Here is a 23799-nt window from a genome sequence, read left to right as displayed (position 1 = left end):
TGGCAGGCGGGCTCAGTAGTTGTGGCTCACGGGCTCTAGAGCGCAGGCTCAGTAGTTGTGGCGCACAGGCTTAGTTGCTCCGCAGCATGTGAGATGTTCCTGGACCAGGACTCGAACCCGTGTCCCCTGCATTGGCAGGTGGATTCTTAACCACTGCGCCGCCAGGGAAGTCCCAGGGATATATTTCAAGGAGAAATGAAAGTTTTTGCGTGCAAGTGTTTGTCTTTGAGGGGGAAGGGGTGTTGACAACAGGACCAGAATCGGTGTGTACATTTCCTGTTCCTGTTTCCTTAACCAACATCCTCAGGGCATCTCTGTCTTCTTGGGGGCAAGGTGCTCTGCTGCCCTCTTTTTTGGCCTCCTTAATCTTGTCTATATGGCACCTGCTGCATGGAAGCATCTGTCCTGTAGGGACGGGGCTGGGGTTGCACGAGTTTGCCGTGTTAAAGTATGGGAGGAGATTCACAGAAATGAGTTTTTGAGAAGTTGGCATCAGTGCTGACTTAAAAAAAAAAATTCTCATCTCACATGTTCATTTTTCCTAAAATTGAGGGGCCTTATTTTTAGAATCTCAAACCTTTGGGCAATAATCAGAATTACTGAGTGGGTGGAAATCACCTCTTAACCTTATTTTAAAGGCTCATGTACACTTTACAGAAGCAATTTTTCTAGCCCTGGACTTGAAGAAAATATAATTACTGTCTTATGTTTTTGTTTATTACTATAACCAAGCAAGTTGATTTTAACATTTACTCTTTATTGTGTTGTATGAAGTACCTATGTAATGCAAGTATGTACTGTACTAAAATACCCATATTTCCAAATAACATTATGTGGTGTAGCCCACAGTCTCTGCAGAAGCATTGTGAGTAACCTGTGCCTTTACACTTTACAATCCATTGTTGGCTGATGTGAAAAGTATGATAACAGATGAAGAAAAAAAAAAAAAAGCTAAGTATGAATACATTTTTCCAAACATACACATACACAGCTTAGAATGGAATCCCAATGGAAAGTCAAATGACCATACTTGATGTAGTACCTATAAAATGTAGACTCTGCAATAAAGAGCCAAAGGCACATAAAAATATATTTTAACTTTAAAAATAACTTAGTTACAGTAATACTTTGCTTGTGTCTTACCAACATGTAGCTGACAGTCAAAATTTCGCAATATAGATATAATATATAGAGATATATAAGAGCTACAAGCAAATCCCCGAAACCCATAAAGTTGTTCAAATGTGAAAACAGAGAAAAGTTTTAACACTGAAGAATTTGCTATGGTGAGCCCAAACGATATAATATAGAAAAGAGTCTAGAAAAAAGGCGTGGGTGTTAAATAAATTTTGACTTCCTCTTGCTCAGAAAATGCCAGAGTACTGTAAAGGTCCTTAATGTGACTGGCACGGCCCTTCATAAGTAGTGCCAGTCCTGGCCAAGCCAGATTTCTTATGTGTCTGAAAACAAAAAATGTGAGCTGTACATCAGCAATGCCCGCTGAAAATGGGTTCTGACTCACTTCCTCTCTTTGCCAGGACAGGTTTGTTTTTTTTCACTGTTTTTGCAAACAGGGCATACCAGGTAAAAAAATATTTTGTAGGAAAGTTATTTTAGAAAACCCATCACATGACAGCAAGTATAGCCGGCGAAGCTCTTCTCTTTGTGATTAGTTTTGTTTTGTTCTGTTTTTTGATACCTTTTACCCCAAATGAAAAGAGCCGGCGGTGCCCTGTTACTTATTTTTATCCATGACATTCAGCACCTCATCTAGAAATGAGGGCCCAAGATCGAGCTGCAGGGAGAGGAGGGAACCCGTGAGATCAGAGAGGGACTCCTCTGATTTAGTCTTTTCCTTGACGAGCTCGCACGGGGCGGAATGGTCAAACATGTCCTCGGCCGCCCAGTCGGGATACTGTTCGGAGAGGCTGGAGGAGTGGCTGCCCCTGCCCTGGCTGGACTGGGATGCGGACCCGCTGGACCCCCACGAGACGTCCCCCTGGTGGACCGTCCCGTTCTCCAACAGGCTGCTTTCCTCCGGAGCCTTCTCCTCCATGACCGGCTCACAGCTAAGCCGGGGCAGCTTTCCCGGCCCTAAGGACTCCTGTTTGGAACTGAATGTCACCGGTGACAACAAGGGCAACATGAGTGCCTGGGACCCTCCAATGGTTGGGAGGGAGATGGCGTTTTTGAGCACCGGAGAGGGCGTTTCTGTGAACATGGAGTCGGAGGTGCTGTTGGCCCGTAAGAACTCGTTATGCCCGGGGAACTGGCCCATGCGCGCTTTCTCCTGGTTTCCAGGTAGAAGCTCATAGTTGCCTTGAAGAAAGGAAATGTCTCCAAAGACATCGTGCTGGCCCTCTTTGCCAATGTGAATGGTGTGGCGGAAGTCTCCAAGGGGAGGGCTGATCATATCTGGAGACAAGATGTCCCTCAGTTTAAATTTCTTTCCTTTCTTGTTATTGGCAGCTTTCAGGTAAATTGGGGTCTTGGCTGGCATTTTGGAGTTTGAGGATGTCGATTTTGCAAAAGGGGAAAAGGGCGACTTTCTTCACAGATGTTATATGTTTCCCAATATCCTTTTTGATAGGAACTGTCACATCATTTTTCTCAAGTAGCTCAGAAGTGGCTCTGAAACGAGATGGAGGTCTAAGAGGCCTTCCTGGACTTACAGCCAAGCAGGGCTTTCTGGAGAGCCGGTTACATCCGCCAGTCCCTTCCACAGCATGGAGAAACCTGGAAGAGAAACCAAAGCAGGTTATAATTAGCTGACCCTTCAGGGATCACTTGGGCTTGACTTTTTCACTTTTTCAAGAGCCTATAAATAATGGCAGGACCAGTTCCCGTCTGAAGCCAAACTTTGTTTCTCTCCATTAAGCAGGATAAAAACTTTGATCTTAACAAGGGTCCACTAATCTTAGTCTTACTTCAGGGGAAAAAAGAAAAGGAGAGAAAGAGAGATTAAAAAACCCAAACGTATGACATCAGCACTTTTTAAACATGGTCATGGACACAATTTTCTGGATACGTCTGAGATTTTAGTCCTTTTCCTCTGTTATAAGAACCGCTCTCAGCACATGAGCAGAGTGACTTCAGCTCCTTAGACACAACTGAATTTGTTTTAAAATATATTTTCTCTCTTGCATTGGCGTTCACACTAGCAAGACGAAGAATATTTTGTTCTTGATTGACTTCTTTATATAAATAAAAATGCAATACAATGAAGTCCTATAAGGAAAGGAACTGGAAATATCATTTACTAAGTGACAGTGAAGCTAGTATCCAACAAAATCTCAGTGAGAATGCATTCTTACAGTTGAGAAAACTGAGATTCGGAAGTCAAAAAAAAGGAACACCCTTTCTCAGTAACATAAAGCCATTATGGAAGTTGGAGCTGGAATCAAGTTGTGGCAGAGAGAACGGGGCTGTCAGAAATTTCAGGATTTTAACCTAAATGGGAAAAGAATTTGAAAAAGAATAGATACATATATATGTATAACTGAATCACTTTGCTGTACACCTGAAACTAACACAACATTGTTTATCAACTATACTCCAATATAAAATAAAAATAAAATAAGATTGTGAAAAGCAAAAAACAAAATTCACGATTTGGCGACATGCTGAAATGGAAGGAAAAGAACAAAACTGCTTCTTTTTCAAAGAGAAAAGTGTGATCATACATAATAGGTTGGGTCTTCACTTGAGAATACTTTAGAAACATTTGCTGATAAGTTTGTATCCTTTCCCTGTGGTAGGCAGGGTTCCAAGTAAGTGGCCGCCTGGTGTTAATGCCTTTGTGGGTAGAACCTGTGAGTTGCTTCTAAACAAGGTGATGAGATGTCACAGCCCTGATTAGGTTACATTATAAAAGATTCCGTCTTAGTGGACTGGAGGGAGGCTCCCTTTACTGGTTTTGAAAAAGTAAGCCACTGAGAGAGGGCATATGGAAATGAATTCTGCCAGCAACCTGGGGGAACCTGGAAGTGGATCTTTTCCCAGTTGAGCCTCCAATGAGACCATAACTCTGACCCCTAGTTTACAGCCTGATGAGACTATGCATCTAAGCCCTGCCTGGACCTCTGACCTGCAGACACTGTGAGACAGAACACAGGTAGGGCTGTAAGCCACTATGTTTGTAATTTGTTACCCACGTAGAAAGCTAACACACTCTCCCTGCACATGCTATATGACACAATTAGAAGTGATGGGCTACAAGAAGGTTTGGGGCTCTCGTTTTACAGATGAGAACCTCTTCATCTCTTGAAAATAATCCTCCAACTCTTCAGTCACATCAGCTGACATGGAGAAGCTAAACCCTTCGCCACTGTGGGAATTCCTAAAATGGCTCTGCTGTGACCTCTCGCATTGGGCTCTCCTCCCCCTGGCTGCAGAGCAAATAAATAAGTAAATACTCCGAGGGCTGGGTTAGATGGTGGCTTGAGAGCCACATTTGCTTTGTAGCAGCTGGAGGCCGTCTACATCTGCCCCATATTTCTTTCCTTTCAGCAACAGTTTTAAATTCATTTGCCTGTGGCAGATGGTGAGGACTCTGCTCCAGCCAGGTAACAAGTAGCTCTGTTTGGGAAGTGGCAGGCACCCAGGCCTGAGGAGGCAGAGAAGGATGAGCTGGAGAGACCACCCCTATCCTGGCTCTGGGAACGGGGAGGAGGCCAAGGTGGCATGAGGGTTTGCACCCAGTGCAGGCTACCCTGGAAGTTGTCAGATAAGACCACACACTCCCCGGAGGTGCCTGGTGGGTCGGCCTTCCCACTTCAGATTAGGAAGGCCCAGAGATACCATGTTACTAAAAGAGACGCTTGATACCAAGTGAGTAGATGGGGAACCCTAGCATGGGAAGACATGCTTGTGAGTCTGACATTCTCATAGTTTTAACTCTAATTTGGGTCTTGTAATAGTAACAGAAGTGGAAGCCCTGGGTCTTCGTGCTAAAACATCAATGTCCTTCCCCTCTAAGTGCACAACAGCCCAGGGCCCCTGCCCCTCTAGGCACAGTATGATGACCACCTGCAGAAGCAGCTAGGGCGCTGGGCCTGCAGAAGGTGGGGGGCAGCCCCGAAGAACAGCTGCCCACTGGAGCTGTGTCCTCAGTGCACAAGGCCAGGAGGGCAGCTGCCATGGAAAGATACAGTGTGTCCACTGCAACTCCAAGGCATGTGAGGGCTGCATGTGGTCAGCTGGTGGAGCCAGGGTTATGCAAGGCCAGAACCAAGGCATGGCATTCATTTCAGATTCTTTAGAAAAACAAAAATAGCACGAAGATGCAGCTAGAGTGCTTCTCTGCTCCTCTGACTGGATCACTCACATTCACCCTTTACCTGTACAGCAACTGGGGATATTGGGGAGCAAAAGCGAGGAGAAAAGGTAGAGGGTATGCCTGCTACACTTGGAAGGCCCAGTCCTCAGTCCCTGCCTGGCCACAGCCATGGCCATGGGCCCTGCAGGCCCCTCGGCAGAGGCTTGCTCAACCTGGTAGAAGCTGGGTTTTATGTCAGTGGAGTGGATGCAAAGGTGGGAGACAAGCAACAAAAAAACAAAGAAAAAAGTAAGAAAAGGGTTGGTGAGCAGAGGCTAGATAAGCTGCAGGCAGTAGATTCTCAGGAGTGGGAAAAGAAAGGAGAAACCTTAAAAGGCATTTTTCTTTCTTTCTACAAATATTTACATAGTATTTACTGCATGACAGGGATGGAGGCTTCTAGGACTTTGGAAGCAGTAATTTGTATTGAATTTCTATTGTGTGCCAGGGCTAAGAGCCCTCCAATTCATTGGAAGTTTAAGGAAAAAAAAAAAAAAAAATGGGAATTTGGTGCAAAAATGTCAGTTTTACAACTTTAGACAAGTTGATGTTTGTGATATGGTGCTGGGGAAATATCTGAGAGCTCTGACCCATCCATCTTATCTGTTATCTTTCCTCCTCCAGCTCAGGGGCAACCATGCTTGATCCTGGGAGAGACAATCCAATACCCTGACTGCTTCCTCCCCTCCTTTCTGCTTTCTGAATGTTCTGGGCTCCTTGGCTTATCAGTCAGTGGACAGCCATGCCCCAGGCTGACTGCTCAACAACTTCTATGCTGTTGCTAAAGCAGGAAACTGCAGGGTGGTTTCTTCACTGGGAACAAAGTGCCTGGTCCTGGAGAGGGTATGTGTGCATCTCCTGGGAACCACCAACGTGTCATATGACAAGAAATGTTTATTGAGAACGCCTCTATGTGCTAGGCACTGTTCCAACCTTCGGTGTGTTCTAGCTCACTCACAAGAACCCATGTTAACACCCCCATTTTACTGACGAAGCATCGAGGCACAGGCTTTGCCAAGGCCGCACGGCTACTAGGCACTAAGCCAAGTGGCTGGGCATGGGCTCCAGACATTGGGGTCTTGCCATTTAAGGAGCACACTCCCTGGGAAGTCAGTCAGCTCCCAAATGATGAAGGGGGTTCTTTCCAAAGCCTCTTTAAGATACAAATATGTGATAACACGATGGGCTGATAAGGGTGGGGAAGCATGCACAGGTCTAACCTCAGTGGAATGCAGTATCTATGAAAACTACAAATCACATTCCTTAGGCCCCAGAATTCCACTTAACAGAGATTTATCCAATTTACGTATATGGGAAATAAGGAAATAATATATATACAGTGTTGTCAGTCCAGCATAGTTTATAACAGCCAAGAGTTGGAAACAACTGAGAATTCCCTGGTAGTCCAGTGGTTAGGACGTGGAGCTTTCACTGCTGGGGGCCCGGGTTCAATCCCTCGTCAGGGAACTAAGATTCCACAAGCTACGTGGTGCAGCCAAAAAAAAAAAAAGGAAACAACCTAACTGTCCACCTTTAGAGGACTGTTTATACAAATTAAGGTGCATCTGTACAAATGAATATTACACAGGCCTAGAAAAGGATGAAGCAGCTCTTTATATGCTGATATAGAAAGAACTTCAAAGACATATATCTTCAAAGGAAAAAAAAGAGAAGTGCAAAAGTGTGTAGATAACATCTATACTGGCTTGTATGTAGATAAGCTTTCTCTGGAAGCATACACAGGAAATAATGGTGAGGTGCCCACGGGGAGAGGAAGTAGATGGAAGGGGCTAAGGGTGGAAGAGAAACTTTTCACTGTACATCCTTTCATGATTTTGGATTTCTGAACTACGTGCATGAATTAGCTATTAAAAAAAAATAAGTACGAGGGTTGTTTCAGGCTCAGATTGCACTTTCCTGCAGAGACAATTTTATACGTAGGTCCTAAAAAGTCTACTGAACCCATGAGTCACTGATCATAATGCAAAAAATATTATGGGAAAGTGGGTTCAAAAGCCAAAATCTTAAGGCAGAAGGCCTCACGAGAGGGCTGAGCCTCATCTCACCTGAGCTTGTCAAAGGGACAGATCATTCCTTTCTGTGGTGATCAGGCCTTCACCAGAGGCTCCACTAGCCTGTAATTGTAGGATGGAAAAGGTCTCAGAAGAGGTTTTTCGTCAGAAGGAAATGAGAAGAGGGAAGAGACCCAGGATGCTGGGGAAAATGTGGGTGGCAGGGTACCCATGTGGAGGGAAGCACAGGCAGGTGGAGGTACTGGGGCTCAGGGGTATAGCTCCTTCTCTGAGAGATGGTGGTGCTGCAGATGAGCAGCATTTTATGATGGAATGGTCCTAAAGGCCACAACACGAAATCCCGTCCCTCCTCACCATTTTCTGAAAAGGAGACTTGGGCTCCTGGAGGCTGCTGGTGGCTGACCCACGTGGTAGCAGACAGAGCAAGGGATGAATCAGAGGGAGAGCCTGAGTCAGGTGGACACCCAGGAGGAGGTGAGCCAACCAAAAGGGCTTACAGGCCTGACTAGAACTGGAGAGCCAGCCCTCCTGGGTGTTCCATGATCCAAATGAAGAGCATTTCCAGCCTTTGCGTATCGGTCAGGACTCTACCACCATCAACGGCTCTCCACACTTGGGACTGTCCTGCTCTCCAGCTTTCCTACATTGCCATCATTCCTCCACTCCCACTGTCTTGGAAAGAGAGGAAGGAAGAAAGGGAGGAAGGGATGAAGGACTGGAGGGAGAAAGGAAAGAAAGAAAAAGAGAAAAAGAAACCATCCTATGTGTAGACCTTTCTCAAAACCCTGCCCTTGACCCTGAAATCTGAACTCTCCAAGATTGCTGATCCCGTTCTCCAGAAGTTCTTAGATCACTGTTTGCTCCTCTTCCCCGGCTTAGATGACATTTGAGGTAATATTCATCTTGGAAATTATAGATTCCTCTGAAAACAAAGGTTCTAGCTCCTGGGCACTGGAGAGGAGAGATTGACCAACAAAAGGGTTCAACTCCCCAGTCAGTCGCCTGTCACCGTCTATCAAGGTTAGAGAGGATGTCCGGCAGATGTGTGGGCGAGAAGTCCAGCTGCAAAGGCACAGACCCCCACTCACAGGAACTTGTGAGAAGCTCAAGGGTTCCAAGACACAAAAGGACTCAGGAGGAAGTTGAAGGCATGGTTTTGATAAGAAAGTCAGTGTCAGGTGGTCATTCCTGTACCAGGCCAGACAATTCCAGTTTCTTACATGTGACTGATTTAAGCATAAGTGACAGTGTTAACAAGAGAAATCAACACAGAAATAATAATTCAATGAAGAAAACAACTGAAGTGGCCACCCTTCCCTTCATTTCCTTATCATCCTTTTGGTAAAGAGAATGATGCTGAAAAGACCAAAACAGGGCAGCAGCCAGGAGGTGGGGGAAAAAAGCAAAGGGTTATGAAAAAGTCACACACTCAAAAATCAGTCCCTGGATGACCAGAGTTGACAGTACTGGCAACTCACAGGGCTCTGAAAAGAACAAAGGGGTTGAGATTTTTAAAAATTCCATTTATTTTAAGAAAGGAATGTTTGGTTTGTCTACTAATTGTTTTTAGATTAATTCTTAGGGGACAGAGAGGATAAAAAAGTTCTTGCATCCTGTACAATAGGTTGCAATGTTAATCTAAAACACGCATGCATAAAAACAGGGCAGGTGGGGGGGAGGCATGTGTGCGTGTGGCTGTCCTGGGGGACCTGTGGGCCTTTTCCTTTCTTCAGCTTGCAGGAAGTGAGTCTGCACTGGACTTCCCCTTTCTTGCTTAGTTGTCACATCCTTCCGAGACCCCCTAACTTCGTATCACTTTTCGCTTTGTCTCAGTGTTGAATCAGCATGCCCTTCTTCCTAGCACCCAGATGCAGCACCGCTGCACCATCTGGGCCCCAAGCAAAATTACTTGGTTATTCCTCCTTTGTGCCTGAGGCAACAGTCCCAGGGAAGGATGGTGGCATGGCCAAGAACCCGCCACCCCTTACACCCACAACCATCTCTGGGGTATTGCTCTCCGTTGCCAACATAGGGGAGACAATTCCACTGCGATGAGCCCTGGAAAAGTGTATTTCACCCTGGGCTTCACACTTTAAAGGGATAAAGGTGACCTGGAACATGTTCCTACAGGTTCCCAGGAGTCCAACAGGGAGACAAAGGGACTCCGTCAGGACACATGAGAAGGTGAGGCGGAGCAGCTTAAAGAAAACTCAAATACTGAGGGAAAATGAATCTTCAGGGATCTGAAGGATTCACTGAACTGCAGTGGAAAAGGGTTTAACTTGTTCAGTATGAGAGGCCCTAGGGCTACAAAAGCAGAAGCTACAGGGAAACAGCTTTTGGATCCTCTAAGGGAGAACCCAGGGTTCTGGCAAGATGGAATGGGTTGCTGTGGGAACGGGGAAGTGTACCGGGCATGCACGGAGGATGTCACCGGGCAGCGGCCTTGCCCCTGAGCATCTGAGATGTGCACAGTGGGTGGGGTCTCGTCCCTATTCATTTTGAGTCTCCCACAGGAGAAAACTATCACTGCTCATTTCCTTATGGCTCCACATCACACTCACCCATAAAAAACACTCAGACTTTTCCTAGAAGACTTTCCATTTGAAGACAGCAGTTATTACTAATATAGGGATGACCAGACAACCTTCTGTATCAGAAATACTAAAATATTATGACGATGAGGGCACTCATGTCAGTCCTTTTGCAAACCTCTGTAGGAGTGTGTCTCTGGATCAAAGTATTTTAAAATTCAAGGAGAAAAAAAAAATCATACTACTAGAGATTCAACATTGAACTTACATGAAAATCTAAGACAGAAATAAATGTAACCAGAGAATACCCTGGTAAATGGCATCCTGAAGGGATGCTTTTCATATTTTTAGTCTGTTTTACTCCACCCACGAGAAGATAAAAAGATGCCTTTTCTATTTTTAGATTCTTATCCTCTCCCCATATTATCTGAACTGAGGACATAGCTATATGCTGCAAGCCTATAAAACGCCATTAGCTTAGTTCCCAGCCGCCTGGCTGTCATGCAAATGAACTTATAGCCAGACTGAGCGGACTATTTTATAGACCCACTCAAAGTCTATGCTACATCTCAACCCGCAATTATTTATAAAGGGACTTCTCGTTTATGATTCAGCTACAGCTTGTATTTATTTTTCTTTTACAACCCTGATTATATAGAGACCCACAAATACCATATGGGAGACTCACTGCTAATGTGCATACACTTCTCACATTTATAGGATCTAATTGTACTGTTTGAAAGGGTTTTTAGAAGCAAAATTGGAAGACAGAGCATCCACCTCAAAGTACCAACCCTGCACTTTTGAAGAGAGGCCATTTCAACCTTTCTCCCTATTAAAATGAGTTATTGAGGAGGACTCAAGACGGATGTGGAGCCCTGGCAGTTATAACGAGGCAGGAGAAGGGCCTGGCTCATTTACCATGACAAGTTTTACAAGGGATTCAGCCTCAGGGCTGGGCAGAAGGACCAAGGCAGAGGTGCTAGCTGGTGGATATGAATCAAATAAGACCATTCCTGTGAACTGCTCCCATGCTTCTAGAACTAATGGATCTGACCTGGTTTGTGAAGCTGCAAGGACAATATCAATACAGGATGAGAATCTCACCCTGAAGTTGTCAGCAACATTCAGCTGGGAATTGGCTCAAATCTGAAAACTCAGCTCAAATCAGATAACTTGTAAAGTTGCTTAGCTGCTCACCAAAAAAATAAAAAGAAAAAAACCCCTAATATTTAAGTCAGTAACTATTCTATGAAAACTCCAACTATGGCAATAGGAATATCAAGTGATCCAAACAGGTTTGACAGGTGTCCAGAAATTCAGACTATGGTCACTTGACTCATACTACATATGGTATAGTGTTCTTCGTCCTTTGTCTTCAGAGCACATCTAATTTAGGTCTCTTGACTACTCTTCCTTCCCTAACAGGATGAAGGGACAGATAGGGATTTCCATGCCATCCTCCCATCCTGCTAGGGCCCTTGACAATCGTCCACACTCGTTGCAGGGGCTCCTCTGCATCACACCAACACTGGGTATGTTTGGAACCTGGCAGTGGCCAGTGCATTCTCTACCTACTTCCACGGCAAACCCCACTGTGTTATAAACATGGAGGAGCCAGGATTTCAGCTATGGCTGGACTCCACAGTCTGTGCTTTTAACCACTGCTGATTTGATAACTAACGTGACGACTGCTGTGGAAGTGGGTTGAGAATGGGAGTGTCTATTCCAGGCTATCTGTCCTGAAGTCTGACAGCACCAAGAGGAAATGATACACTATGATCTCAACATCAGTGAGAGGCAGAGATGATAACCTGACCTTGTCATTAACTAAGAATGAATAAAATGGTCCCAGATACCAGCCTCTCCAACTCACTAGGAATTTTCAGTATTTTTGCCCTTGTCAAAGAATCTCAAAAGGGATTTGACTTCATGTGAAATAAAAGCCATGAGATTAAAATTCTGAGGTAATAAAAGCCCCTGAGTCTCAAGGAGAAAAAAAAATATCCTGTTCTTAGAAAAAAGCGTTAAGTGCTGGTAATTATTTTCCCAGAGGAAACACGTGCATCGTGGCCATGCATCGGGGCGCCTTGTACACCCACAAGGCTTTCGCCGGGACAATGGCTCCATTCCCTTGCTATTGACACGTGACTTCCCTCCTGACTTTCTGAAACTAAGAAACCTGTGTTCCTTACGTGAATTGTCCTCCCACCTCTTTACCATCAACCATTATTCATAACATCCTCCAAGACCTGCTTCAGTCACTTCCTTCCTGGAGAAATTCTCAAACTCACCTCACGCAATCCAGGCTCATTACTGCCTTGCTTGGAGGTTTTCTTAGGGCTCCTAAAGAGCTTATATTTGTTTTCTTTCCTGTTCTTTTGTGATTTTGGGTCTGATATCTTCTGGTAGGTAGTAAGCTCAATAAGAATAAGGTAGGCAAAGGTGCTATAAAAAAGGAGCCGCTGTTGTTAACAGTCTCTTCTTTATGCTGGATCACTTACAGAGCCTCCTCTTAGGCTGCAAACACAAGAGGCCCTTAAATTTTATTGAATAAGCCCTTTTAGTTTTCCCTATGCCCATCCCTTAGATCAAGGGTCTGCAAATTATGGTAGGTGGGTCAAATCCAACCCTGTTGTCTGTTTTTGTAAATAAAGTTTTATTGGAACACACCAGTGCTCATTTTTTAATGTACTACCTTCAGCTCAGTAGTTCTCAACTGAGGGTGATTCTGTCCCATTCCCCCCACCCCCACCCCCGCAGGTGACATTTGGCAATGTCTAGACATATTTTTGATTCTCATGACTGGGGGTGGTGGCATCTACTGGCATCTAGTAGAGGTCAGAGGCACGGCTAAATGAACATTCTATGACGCACAGGACACTGCCCCCACAACAAAGAATTTTCCGGGCCCCGTTCCCTGTAGTGCTGAGGGCTGGAAACTGGTAGAGCTGCTTTCAAATGACAAGGTCAGAGTTGAGTCGCTGTGATAGGCTGTATGTGGCCATCGAAACCTAAAACACTAAACTGACGCTTTATGGGAAAAGTTTGAACCTCTGCCTTAGACGTTGGCATTTTCACGGGGTTGGATGGTGGTTGTCCATGGCCCAGCCCTCAACAGTCTTCCAGCAATCACACCCCTGTCCTTGGCCTCAACTACCTCTAATGCTAACTTCCAAATCTGTGTCTTCAGCCCGTACATACCTTAGTCTAGACCAGTGCTACTCAAAGTGGATCTATGGACTAGGTCAGTCCACGATGAGATAAGGAAAGAAATTGAAAGTAAGCTTCTAGAAACTTTATGACATAATAAAGCATGCGGATCTGTGGATTTTTCTTATTGGTCAGACTCTTGGCAAGTCTGGGAGCTGTGTATGATCAGGTCTGAGTGGAAACTGGGTGTGGTCCAAGCAGCTACTCATTGTGCCGGGTATCCTATACAATCCATTGGAAATTGAAACAAAGAAACAAAACACTAAAAAACACTGGTCCTTCACAGAAAGAAGCACTGGACTTTTCTCCCCTAGTCTTTCATACCTTTCTCTGTTGCTTCCTTCAGGTACTTCCCGTTCAGCTTACCCCTGATGGAATTTGCCATCTTTCCTCCTCTTGCCAGCCCTCAGCGTAGGCCTCCTGTACTTTTCCCTCTCGGTAAATGGCAGGAAGTCACCCAAATCCAAAACCCAGCTGTCATCCCCGACTCCTCGCCCTGCCTCATTCTCCACATCAAGTCCTATTACTTGTCTCCTCTTGTCCATCCTACTGCCTCATGCCTCAGCCTCACTTGTAGCTTTCACGATCTCTTGCACAAGGGCATTTGCCTTCCCACCTGTCTCCTTGCCTTCAACCTCATCTTCCACTTTATGTTTCAGTCTCTATCAGAATGCACCATCTAGAATGCTCCCTTAACCTTGAGTGGCAGGCCCACCCTTACAGCCTGGAGATAAGATAGCCTGTGAGGCCCACTTTAGCAATCAGGGTCTCGCCCAACCCTGCAGCTACATGTCCAGCCAGTCCTCAAGGCCTATACTACCCTTTTATACCTCAAACCCACCAACTCTCACACTATACTGCAATTACTAATGTCTGCTCCACTAGGCTGCCTTCTCTTGGGGACAGACTATATTTAATTCATGGCTGGTACTGAACAAATGTTTGTTAAATGAACAAATGAGAAAGTTTGAGATTGCCTTGACATCTTTCCTCTTCAACCCTGCCTGCCCTGCTGAAAATGCAATCTGAGTCTTTCTGTGACTCCTACAGGAAAATAAATTTTAAAAATCATGTAGCAAGGAGCTGTCATCTATTTTCTTGTGGCAAAGGGTTTCTTTCTTTTCCTTTCTCTATCCGTGCAGGGTAAGAATTTAACAGCTTATCAATGTGAGCCACAGTAATTCTACAGACTCATATAGATTGTTGAGATTAAGGCAAAAAATATTTGTTGACATGCTATTTCAAAGGGAAAAGACTTCCATCCATGACTGCCATGTGCAAATAGAGTCTTAGAGAGACAGGCAAGACTCTAGAAAGATCTGACAATACATTTCCCGGAATGCAGACTTACTAGTTACATTTAAGCCAATCTTAAAGAATGAGGCCCAGGAGAAACAATGAGCTTGCTCTCCTGACCTCTCCTTTCAAAAGGAAATGGATTAAGGGGAAACTTGGATTATTTAGCCCAAGATATACAAGGGAACCTGCAAGAAACTGTATAATGAACATTCTACAGAAAAAGATTGTTTTAATATCAGTGTATAGCTAGCACAGATCAAGTACTTAAAAAAAAAAAAACACCACCTATTAAATGAATGAACACATGGGCAAGCAAAACAGTAGATAGAGCTCTCACTGCTATTCTAGGCCTTAGGGGAGGAAAGAACTGGGTGAAACATTGAGCCAGCCCTATAGGATTCTTTTACAACTCCAGACCATATGGGGGCCAGTTACCTCCTGTGTAAATGGGATAATCACCCCAAACCCGTCTATCTCTCAGGTGATTATAAGAGCTGAGTGTGAAAATCTTCATAGAGTGCTATGCAAGCACAAAGCATCTTTATCCCAAATGAAAAAGCAGAACATCTACTGAAATACAGTGCTAAGGAGGGGAACCATTCTAATTGCCAAAATAACCATATCCATTTTCTCCTTAAAATGTCTCTGGCAGTCACCAATATATGATTGCAGATGGGGCTAAAATGATTTGTGTCTGCCCTGTGAACAACTGGAATTCTTACCTCCAGCTTAATTAGAGAATAATTCTGTCAACAGGACACGGAGCTAACTTCTTTACATGTACATGTATCCTTTATCTGCAAGGGCAATTCCTCCAGCCTTGAGAACAAATGGGACTCCTTTGAATTAGGAAAATTACAGCCAATGATTGGTCAGATGAAGAAAAATTTAAGGGCATACAGTTATTTTCTTTAAATATTTGGTGAGCTGTCAGGTGAGAGGGAATCAGTACCATTCCAAGAAAAGAATTAGGTGTGTGATTAAGGTTCAAGGAGAGGCCAGGTGGGGCTGGATGGGAAGAAGTCTAACCAACTTGAGTTAATCAGCTTAAAGAATGGGAAAGGCCCATCAAAGGAGGTTTTCCAGCTGAGCCTGAGACTGTGGTAGGAATTCCAGAGGGGAGGGAGAGCATTCCTGCACTGGGAGAGGAGTTTGGGGAGATACCCGCTAGTCTGTGTTCCTCATTTCAAGTAGCAGCCCCCGGTATGTGCATGTAAGCTTCATGTACACACAGACAGGTAATAGGATCATAGATTTGTGTTTGAGATTTATTTATACTTAATAAAGAAAACGGATGTTAGAGTTCTAGCTTCTAGGGAATTTTAAGAAAAAAACAATGCTTTTTAGTGAAGTTAAGACTATCCTTAGAATAAAAAGACTTTTTACTGGTTTATAAAATTTTCATTATCTTTTCTCATTTTCCTGATATTAAGGGTACAAAGCAATGCCAGTGACTTTCTCTGAGAGCCTCAGCTTGCTCATCTGTAAAGTGGGGATAGTAACGGTGTCTTCTTAGCAGGAGACGACACATACAAAGCTAGTGTACAGCAAATTCAGGTTTGCTTTTGGAACTTTTATTTCCCCCCAATGTTTCTGATCTGCTGTTGGCTGCGTCTGCAGATGCAGAACCCACGGATACAGACAGCCAACTGTATAATTCCTCATTCTGCGAAAAAAATGGAATTGGGAAGAAGTCACTGTTTTACTCCCCATACTGCCCCTGAGATATGTCGGCAGTGGCACTACCTGCCCTGTCAGGTGAGCCCACAGCTTAAGGGCTTAAGAGGAATACAGAACAAAATCCACCCACGAGCGTAAACTTCTACCAAAACTTATGTAAGGCCAAAAATCAACATTAGTTTGGAAAACATTTCACTCTGAAGTCATCTGAGAGCAGGAAAAGAGTTTCCAGTTTGGTGCAATGCCGTGCACAGTGGGACATGTGGCTTGAGCTGATTCATTCAGCGAGCAGCAGGCTTTGGAGAGAGCCTTCCATATGACTTCATCCAGTCCCTGGCTAGTCATTCACCTTCCACAATGTCCATTCAACAACAAGCATCTAATAAGGACCTACTGAGTGCCAGGCACTATTCTAGGAACCGAGGCTACAGCAATGATGTGCTCACAGAGCCTACGTCCCAGCATGGAGACAGATGATCAGTAAGCACACCAATGATGAGTGGCTCATGCAGGCATGGCTGAGAGGTCTAGGTGAACATTAGGAAACAACAACGCTCATCCTTCCAGCACCGGGACTGCCCAGTCTGTGCTGTAAGCGGACACATGGTACCGAGCCACCACAGTCACACCTGGGCAGGAGAAAGCTTCAGTGGAGGTTGGAACAGCCCGGCCGAGAAGACTTTGAGGAAGTTCTGGTGGTGGCCTGATTTTCAGAGTACCTTGGATGATCATTATCACCAAAACCAAAGGATTGGAGGAACCTCCTTTTGAATTTGAACATTTGGTAGCCTGGGAAGGAATAATTTTACTATGGTCAGACTTAAGCTTGGGTAACTGAAAAGGATTTCTGGCTTAACAATGCTAAGAGAAGATAACACAGGTAGGACTAGATTGTCCATTTTTTCATTAAGTCCTATTGTAAAAAAGATGAATGCCAAGCTAAACTAGGTTCAGTCCCTACTCTCAAAAGAGCCAGTAGTCTAGGCAGCCACAAGGGTCAACAAATGATCATTTAAACACAATCAGTGTTAAAATAGGAGAAGGTACAAGACACTATGGAAAATGCCTCAGATACAAGGAAAAACCAAACACAAAAAAACAGAATCACAGCTGTTTAGAGCCAGGAGAGAGCTTGGAGAACTTCTACCAGCTTCTTCTGCACCCCCATCCTTCCCCTTGCACATCTTCCCAGACTGAACTTACCCAGAGATGGGCAAGGATTCACCTTGTGACATAGCTGGCCAGTCAAGGGCTTACCCCCGTCTCCTGCTGTGTTAAAAATCAATGTTACGTGTCTGAACTGCTCCTTGGCCAAAATAAAAAGTTTAAAAATTAAATAAAAAGGGAAAGAATTCACATATATTCTGAAATGGCAAAGCCACATTTTACCTAAAAATGACTTTGCTTGTTTAAAAAGTTGTGTGTAGCCTAAATGATTATAATGGATTTGAACAGAACGGGTCTTTTTCAACTAAACACACAGTCATCTATCATTGGCATGATGCGTCTACAAATATGACCTTCAAGTTGTCACCAGAACATGACGGATTCCCAAATGTGTAAGCTGTCTAAATAGAGGCCTGACTTTGAAGTTCTCTGCCCTCCATGTTGGCTTGGACTGCCCTGCCCAGATTTGCACTAGGTCTGTTTTTTAACGCAGGGTTTTACATATTAGTATAGTAGTAAGACTGCTATGCTAATAGGTGTCACTGATCCTGGCTCACTGGATTCTAGAGCTAGAGATGATCTGAAATCATCTAGAACCAAAACCTTCATCTTAGAGATGAGAATAAGACCCCGAGAGGTCACAGTTCCACAACCTGGGTCAGAGCTAAGACCAGAACCTATGTTTTCTGATCTACAGTCCCTCTGTGATTGTCTCCACTTAATTCTGCATGAGTTTTATCAAATAGAATGGCGGGGTGTTTGCTAGCATCTTCTAGTGCGTTCCTGTGTCTCTGGCCCTGTACACCCTGCAGTTCTCTAAAAGGTTCTTGAGTTCCTTCAGCTCTGTAGGGCAGGCTACAACGGGTGGTGTCTGCCTCTGGCTTGATGGTTCCCAAAGTGTTTCTTGCTAGACTAGTCCTGGCAGCTGCTCTGTGGGCAAAATGATTTGATAGACACTATCTCGGTGTGGAGATTCACTGTACCAGCGACATTCAATGCTCTGAAAAGTCCTGCAGGGAGGGACCTTCATCAGACTGGTTTCCCAAAGAATCCTCTTCTGATGCTATTCCTGTCTCAGAGTTCACATGAGGTGGTGCTGTATTAGCTAACTGCAGGTGTGTGATCTCTGTAACACTCTAACAAAGAATCAAAGGCTAGAAGGTTAATGATGACTTTCTCAAATATGCAAATAAAACCCAAACCACTGAAAATCCAGGTTTTAAAAAATTTTTAATTTGAGGTTCAAGCATTCTACTATTAATTCATGACTTGATCAAGAAAATACTAATTTGAACTCATCAGCCCTTAAACTCATCAGTTTTCTTGGCTATTCAGAAATAGCAAACTTTCTAATATCAATATGATTTGTATTATAAAACTGTATGCTTTAATTTAAAAAACTGCTCTTCTACCAGAGGTACTGTCAAACTCAGTCATCACTATGAGACTGGGTGAACCCGGGCACTCAAGAAGTACAATAAGGCCAAGGAAGGCATCTTTTTCTAAAGGAAAGAACATACCTGACTGTTGCTGTAGAACTATTTGGCTACTGATATTATTTATTCTGGTTTGTGGGATGCTGTTTTGGTTTGTAACCTTGAAAGGATGGGGGCAGGAAAAGGGGAGATTCCAAATGGAGGTGAACAGTCCTAACGCTGTTGCCCTCGGTTTTGAGACAACTTGGGTTATTTCAAGCCAAGACATCCCTTCCAGAACCCCTACTTCAATCTGAGCAGCCTCCCACAGCTCATCACAAACCCACAGTATCAAAAGCAGTGGAGGCCAGGCAGGCCCCTTGGGTTATCCAGGGCACCCCTCTAGGTTTCAAAGGCCCTCTTGCTCTGTCTTTCACACCAGAAGGTTATCTGGCAGGGTCTGGGGCATGTACAGAACTTAGAACTGTAATGAGGCCCGAGTTTTGCCAAGGACAGAACCTTCCTGCACACCTTGCTCGTGGTTCCTGCATCTTGCTTTAGCTCCTCTTGGGGCAACATCACGAGTGCCAGGGACTGCAGGGCCAGGCACCATGGATGTGGTCACCAGTCTCAAGGAGGTGACTATCCAGATCAGTTACTGGACCCTGCAACCCCCTGACCTCTAGAACTTCAAAGTAAGGATGTGTTCCACACACTAAACTCCACTTCATGTTTGGGTCCTGATATTCCTAGTAAATCTGTTTGTTTATGGTATAAATTAAACTGCTCGGGTTACCGCTAGCAGTTTGATGCTGGATCCACCGCAGATGACCACTGGCCATACTTGTGAGTTGAACTATCTTCAGTAAATAAAATAATTCACATGGTATTCCCAAAGGCTGGCAATTACTGTCATCTTCCTTTGGGCAGTGGTACTGTGAGATGCAGTGTACTGCGAAACGAGTTCTCTGTCAGAGGCCAAAAACCCTTAAGAGTCTGATATAATAGCTTCCCTGGCCTTCCTCCCTGTTGGTGAGGGTGGGGTATTTATTTAGCATAAGGTCAAACAGACTTGAGTTCAAACCTGATTCTGCTACTTACTTAGCTGTGTGACCATGGCCAAGTTACTAAACCTTTCTGAGCCTGTGTTCTCATCTGGAAAATAAGAACAATACTATCTACCTCAAAGAGCAGTTGTGAATATTAAATGAGACAACAAGTATTAAGCACCTAGGGAAACAACAAAAGCAATAACGAAAGCATCAACTTTTTATTGGGTCTACTCTGGATCTGGCCTGTTCTGAGTGTGTTCTTTTTTAACTCATTTAATCCTCAGAGTAATATTATCCTCATTTTGTAACTGATAAACTGAGGTACACAGGCTAAGTAATTTGCCCCAAGTCACACAAGTATTAAGTGCCAGGACCAAGATATGAACCCAGACAGCCTGCCTCAGAGGCTCTTAACTTCAGGGTTTTTTCCCCATCTCCTTAAGCAGAAGATGCTGATCTTTGTGGAAAATTAGCCAATCATTCATGCACATGCTGGGTTGCTAAACTGCATATGCATGTTTAGGTATGTTCCTTACTGTGTAATTTGGGGCAAATTATGTAAGAGGTCTTTCCACACCTGTAAAATGGGGATATTAACAGTGCCTTCCTCATAGAGTGATTATTAGAAATAAATGAGTTACTCAAGGTAAAGGGCTAAGAACGGGGCTTGGCACTTAGGGCAGGCTCCATGTAGGAAGTACCTTTGACATACAAATTCATGGAACGGTGGGATATATTAGGAGAATTCTTTGGCTTCCGTGCTTGGTAAAGATTTTGTGGCTGGCTTAATCTAGTAGTTTCAAATGACTATACTGTCCTTGCTCTCTGGCAAACATACTGCATTTAAAAAACAGATTTTGGGGCTTCCCTGGTGGCGCAGTGGTTGAGAGTCCACCTGCCAATGCAGGGGACACGGGTTTGTGCCCTGGTCTGGAAGATCCCACATGCCGCGAAGCGGCTGGGCCCGTGGGCCATGGCCGCTGAGCCTGCGCGTCCGGAACCTGTGCTCCGCAACGGGAGAGGCCACAATAGTGAGAGGCCCGCGTACCGCCAAAAAAAAAAAAAAAAAATAGATTTAAGTTTTTATTCCATCAGTGAATAAACAGGTACACAGGATTCTAGTTAGAAAGAAAATTAGGCCCAGCTTAAATAAAATCAGACTGAAAGCAAGAATTTTCATAATTAAAAAAAAAATCAGAGCAGTCTTCCTAGAGGTTTTTCAGGTTATGAATTGGAAGTCCACTCTCTGGATAAATGTTATGGCTACTGGGCAAAGAGCTTGTGAAAAATTTATGGCCTGGTAAAAGTCTGTTGGTGATGTAGGTTAAAACAACTTTATCCCCAATGCTGTTGAACACCACGAATTTTAGAAGGGAAAAAGGGCAGCTTTTGTGAACATGTTGGACATAAAACACCACTTTAAAGGAAAAGTTGGACAGCAGGTAGGACAAACCAGCTCGTGTGAACAGTTCTGCAATGATTTTTATGGCATTGTATTTATTCATATTGCACCACGTTTAAATTTACAATAAAAAGCAAAAAAATGTGCAACACTTATTACTCTGGCTGTCTTTACATGTTCCACTGAGATACAAAACAGAATTTCACTGCTCAGATCTTAAGGGAGGGGGGAGCTCATCTTATTTCATGTCTGTAGCTGCTGCCACAGTCATAGCACCATGTTCCAATCATGGAATTCATAATGTAAATCTCTTGCAGATGATAACCACTGGAAAACAGGAACTGCCATGGATCCAGAAAGGCTTCCAAATTTCTCCTCTAATGTTCTTATCTGTGAGCCCAGAGGCTGGTACTGAGTGTTTTATTCAATGAGTGATGCCTGTTGGGAAACCTACATTCTTTAAGAGACTTAATGAAGAACTCTCAACCATTCCTTGGTTCTTTGACTATTAGTCTTTATCATTAATTTCACATGACACAATGCCAGACATTTCACAACTGCCCTAACTTATCTCTGAGTGTTTCAGCCTAATCTGAAAACATACCCGTGTAGCTTATTCTTAACTGTCACAAGAGCTCATAACAGATCTTAGCTGGTATCAAAAAGAGAATCTCTGGAACTGTCCAGAAAAGAAGCTGCATTTCCTTGGTCGTTAGATGAAAGATCTTTTCGAAGTTAGAAGGTTATAGGAGTCTTTTAAATTGCCTTAGGGATACCCCTGGGGCATCATCAGGGCTTCTAGGTGAGCCTTTTGTCTCCCCGTGCTTCCCTGGGAAGTCCCCAAGAAAGGCTTTCCTATTCAAATCTGCTGCTCTCCAGATTTGTGTTCTTTTTTAAAGGCAGCGCCCCCAAGAAACTCTAGGATGCTACTGTGAAGCCTAAGATCTGGGGGGTGGGGAGGAAACCTTTGTCTCCCTAACACACTCATAAATTCCCTCCCCTTACCCAGCACCTCCCACCCCACCACCTAGCATGCATCAGCGGCGACTCCCCCAAATACACCAGGTCTGGAAAGATTCATGTTGCAATACCCTTCTGACATTCCTATTCCCGCCCTCATTTTAATTCACTCACTTTTTTTTTTTTTTAAACAAAATGTAATTACTTGACTGTCAGCTTGGGCTGCACTCTGGGGCTTTTACTCCTTTCAACACAGCTGCGCTCCCGGCTTTGATGCTGCTGTCCACGCAGCTTGTCCCAGCCACAGCCTGGCTCTCGGTAATGTAACATTCAAGTGCATATTTATTTTTAAACTGACCTCTCAGACTGTACAGTATAAAGGAGGTCCTGCCAAAAAATATGCTACTTTCTATTTATAAGATGAAACACATGCCTCCCGAAGTCGAGAGGGGGATGGAGTATAATAATCCATAACGAAAAAATGGCCAGATCCATTCGTCCTTACATGTCCGATACCTGTCAAGACAGTTAGTTTCAAGGAGAAAGGGGAAAAAAATATTGAAAACACTTCAGTTGTTCAGAAACCACCGTACAAAAAAAAAAAAAAAATCGACTGCCAGATCTGCAGGTTGGAGCCCCAGGCACAGTGCCCCTCGTCAAGTGAGGAGAGGGCACCCAGCGGGTATTGCCACCTCAGATCTGCACCGTGCACCCTGTGCAGCCCTGATGCCAATCCTCGGTGGGAGGGGAGCGGTAGCCATGTGCGGCTTGTTCTCAGATGGAAAAATGCAGTACGCGCCCAGAATGGCTGTCAATAGCTCGGAGGGTGCAGTGTAGCCGCGCAGCCTCACCCTGAAAAGTGGTGGGCACAAACGGTGGAGCTCTGCGATCTGGTCGTGCCGCTCGCACCCCTCCCAGTTTGCTTTATGTCCCCTTTGATCCGTTGGACACCAGCTGGAAGGGGATGCCCTAGGTATCCCTGCTCCCTGTGCATTTCCAAGCCTAGCCCCCCGCGCACGCCGGAAGCGGCCACGGCCGCCGGTTTGGACATACACACGCGCAGAGAAGGAGCCGTGGGCAGGCAGCAACTCACCAGCGGCGCCAAGGATCCCAGCCGCTGACCCCGGGGCCGGGCGCCGCAGTTCCCGAAGGCGCACGCAGTCCCTGCCCGCCACGCGCAGATCCAGCCGGGTCGGCCGGAACGGCGCCTGCTCACAGCATTATGCGCTCGGAGACGGCGTGAAGGCGCCCAAGGCCGGGGTCTCTGAACTCTCCCCCAGCTCGGGCCCCACCGCTGCCCTCCCCGCCCTCTCGGACCGCGGCCGGGAGAGAAGGTGCAAGCTAGACTGAGCACTCCGCAGCCGTACTCCCGTACCGAACCTGCGAAGGGCGGGGCGGGGCGGCGCGGGGCGGGGCCGGCGGCGCGCGGGGCGGGTCAGGGCGGGGCGGAGGGCGGGGGCCGCAGGCAGACCCTTCTAGCCGCTGTACCTGAGCCCCGGCCCGGAGCGGGCGGACCGGGTTCACCCGCGGCCCGGCCTGCGGGCCCCCAAAGGACAATGGATTTTCATCGTTACCGCCCCAGCGCCACCCCCAGGGATGCGGCTGCCCTGCGAGAAGCTGCGTTCGGCTCCCTCGGCACAAAGAAAGGTCTCGGGATGCTCGGTTCGAAGAGGGACCCGGGGTGCTAGCTCCAGGGTGCCCGAGGACAAAGGGACTCCGCCCGCACC

The 23799-nt window shown here is 45.2% G+C and overlaps 1 protein-coding gene across 1 annotated transcript; it reads right to left on the bottom strand.

The window, feature by feature from the left end:
* Positions 1–740: 740 nt before the first annotated feature.
* CDC42EP3 (CDC42 effector protein 3) lies at positions 741–23454 on the bottom strand. The gene is made up of 2 exons (XM_065891264.1): positions 23166–23454; positions 741–2736 (listed from the first exon to the last, which is right to left on the bottom strand). Exon 2 carries the CDS (start codon positions 2498–2500, stop codon positions 1736–1738), a length of 765 nt encoding a protein of 254 aa, XP_065747336.1. The 5' UTR covers positions 2501–2736; positions 23166–23454; the 3' UTR covers positions 741–1735.
* Positions 23455–23799: the final 345 nt, after the last annotated feature.

This window comes from Phocoena phocoena, chromosome 14 (assembly GCF_963924675.1).
Source record: "Phocoena phocoena chromosome 14, mPhoPho1.1, whole genome shotgun sequence".
Classification (NCBI taxonomy): domain Eukaryota; kingdom Metazoa; phylum Chordata; class Mammalia; order Artiodactyla; family Phocoenidae; genus Phocoena; species Phocoena phocoena.
The sequence above is the reverse complement of the archived record's forward strand: the minus strand, read 5'-3'. Positions and strand labels throughout refer to the sequence as shown.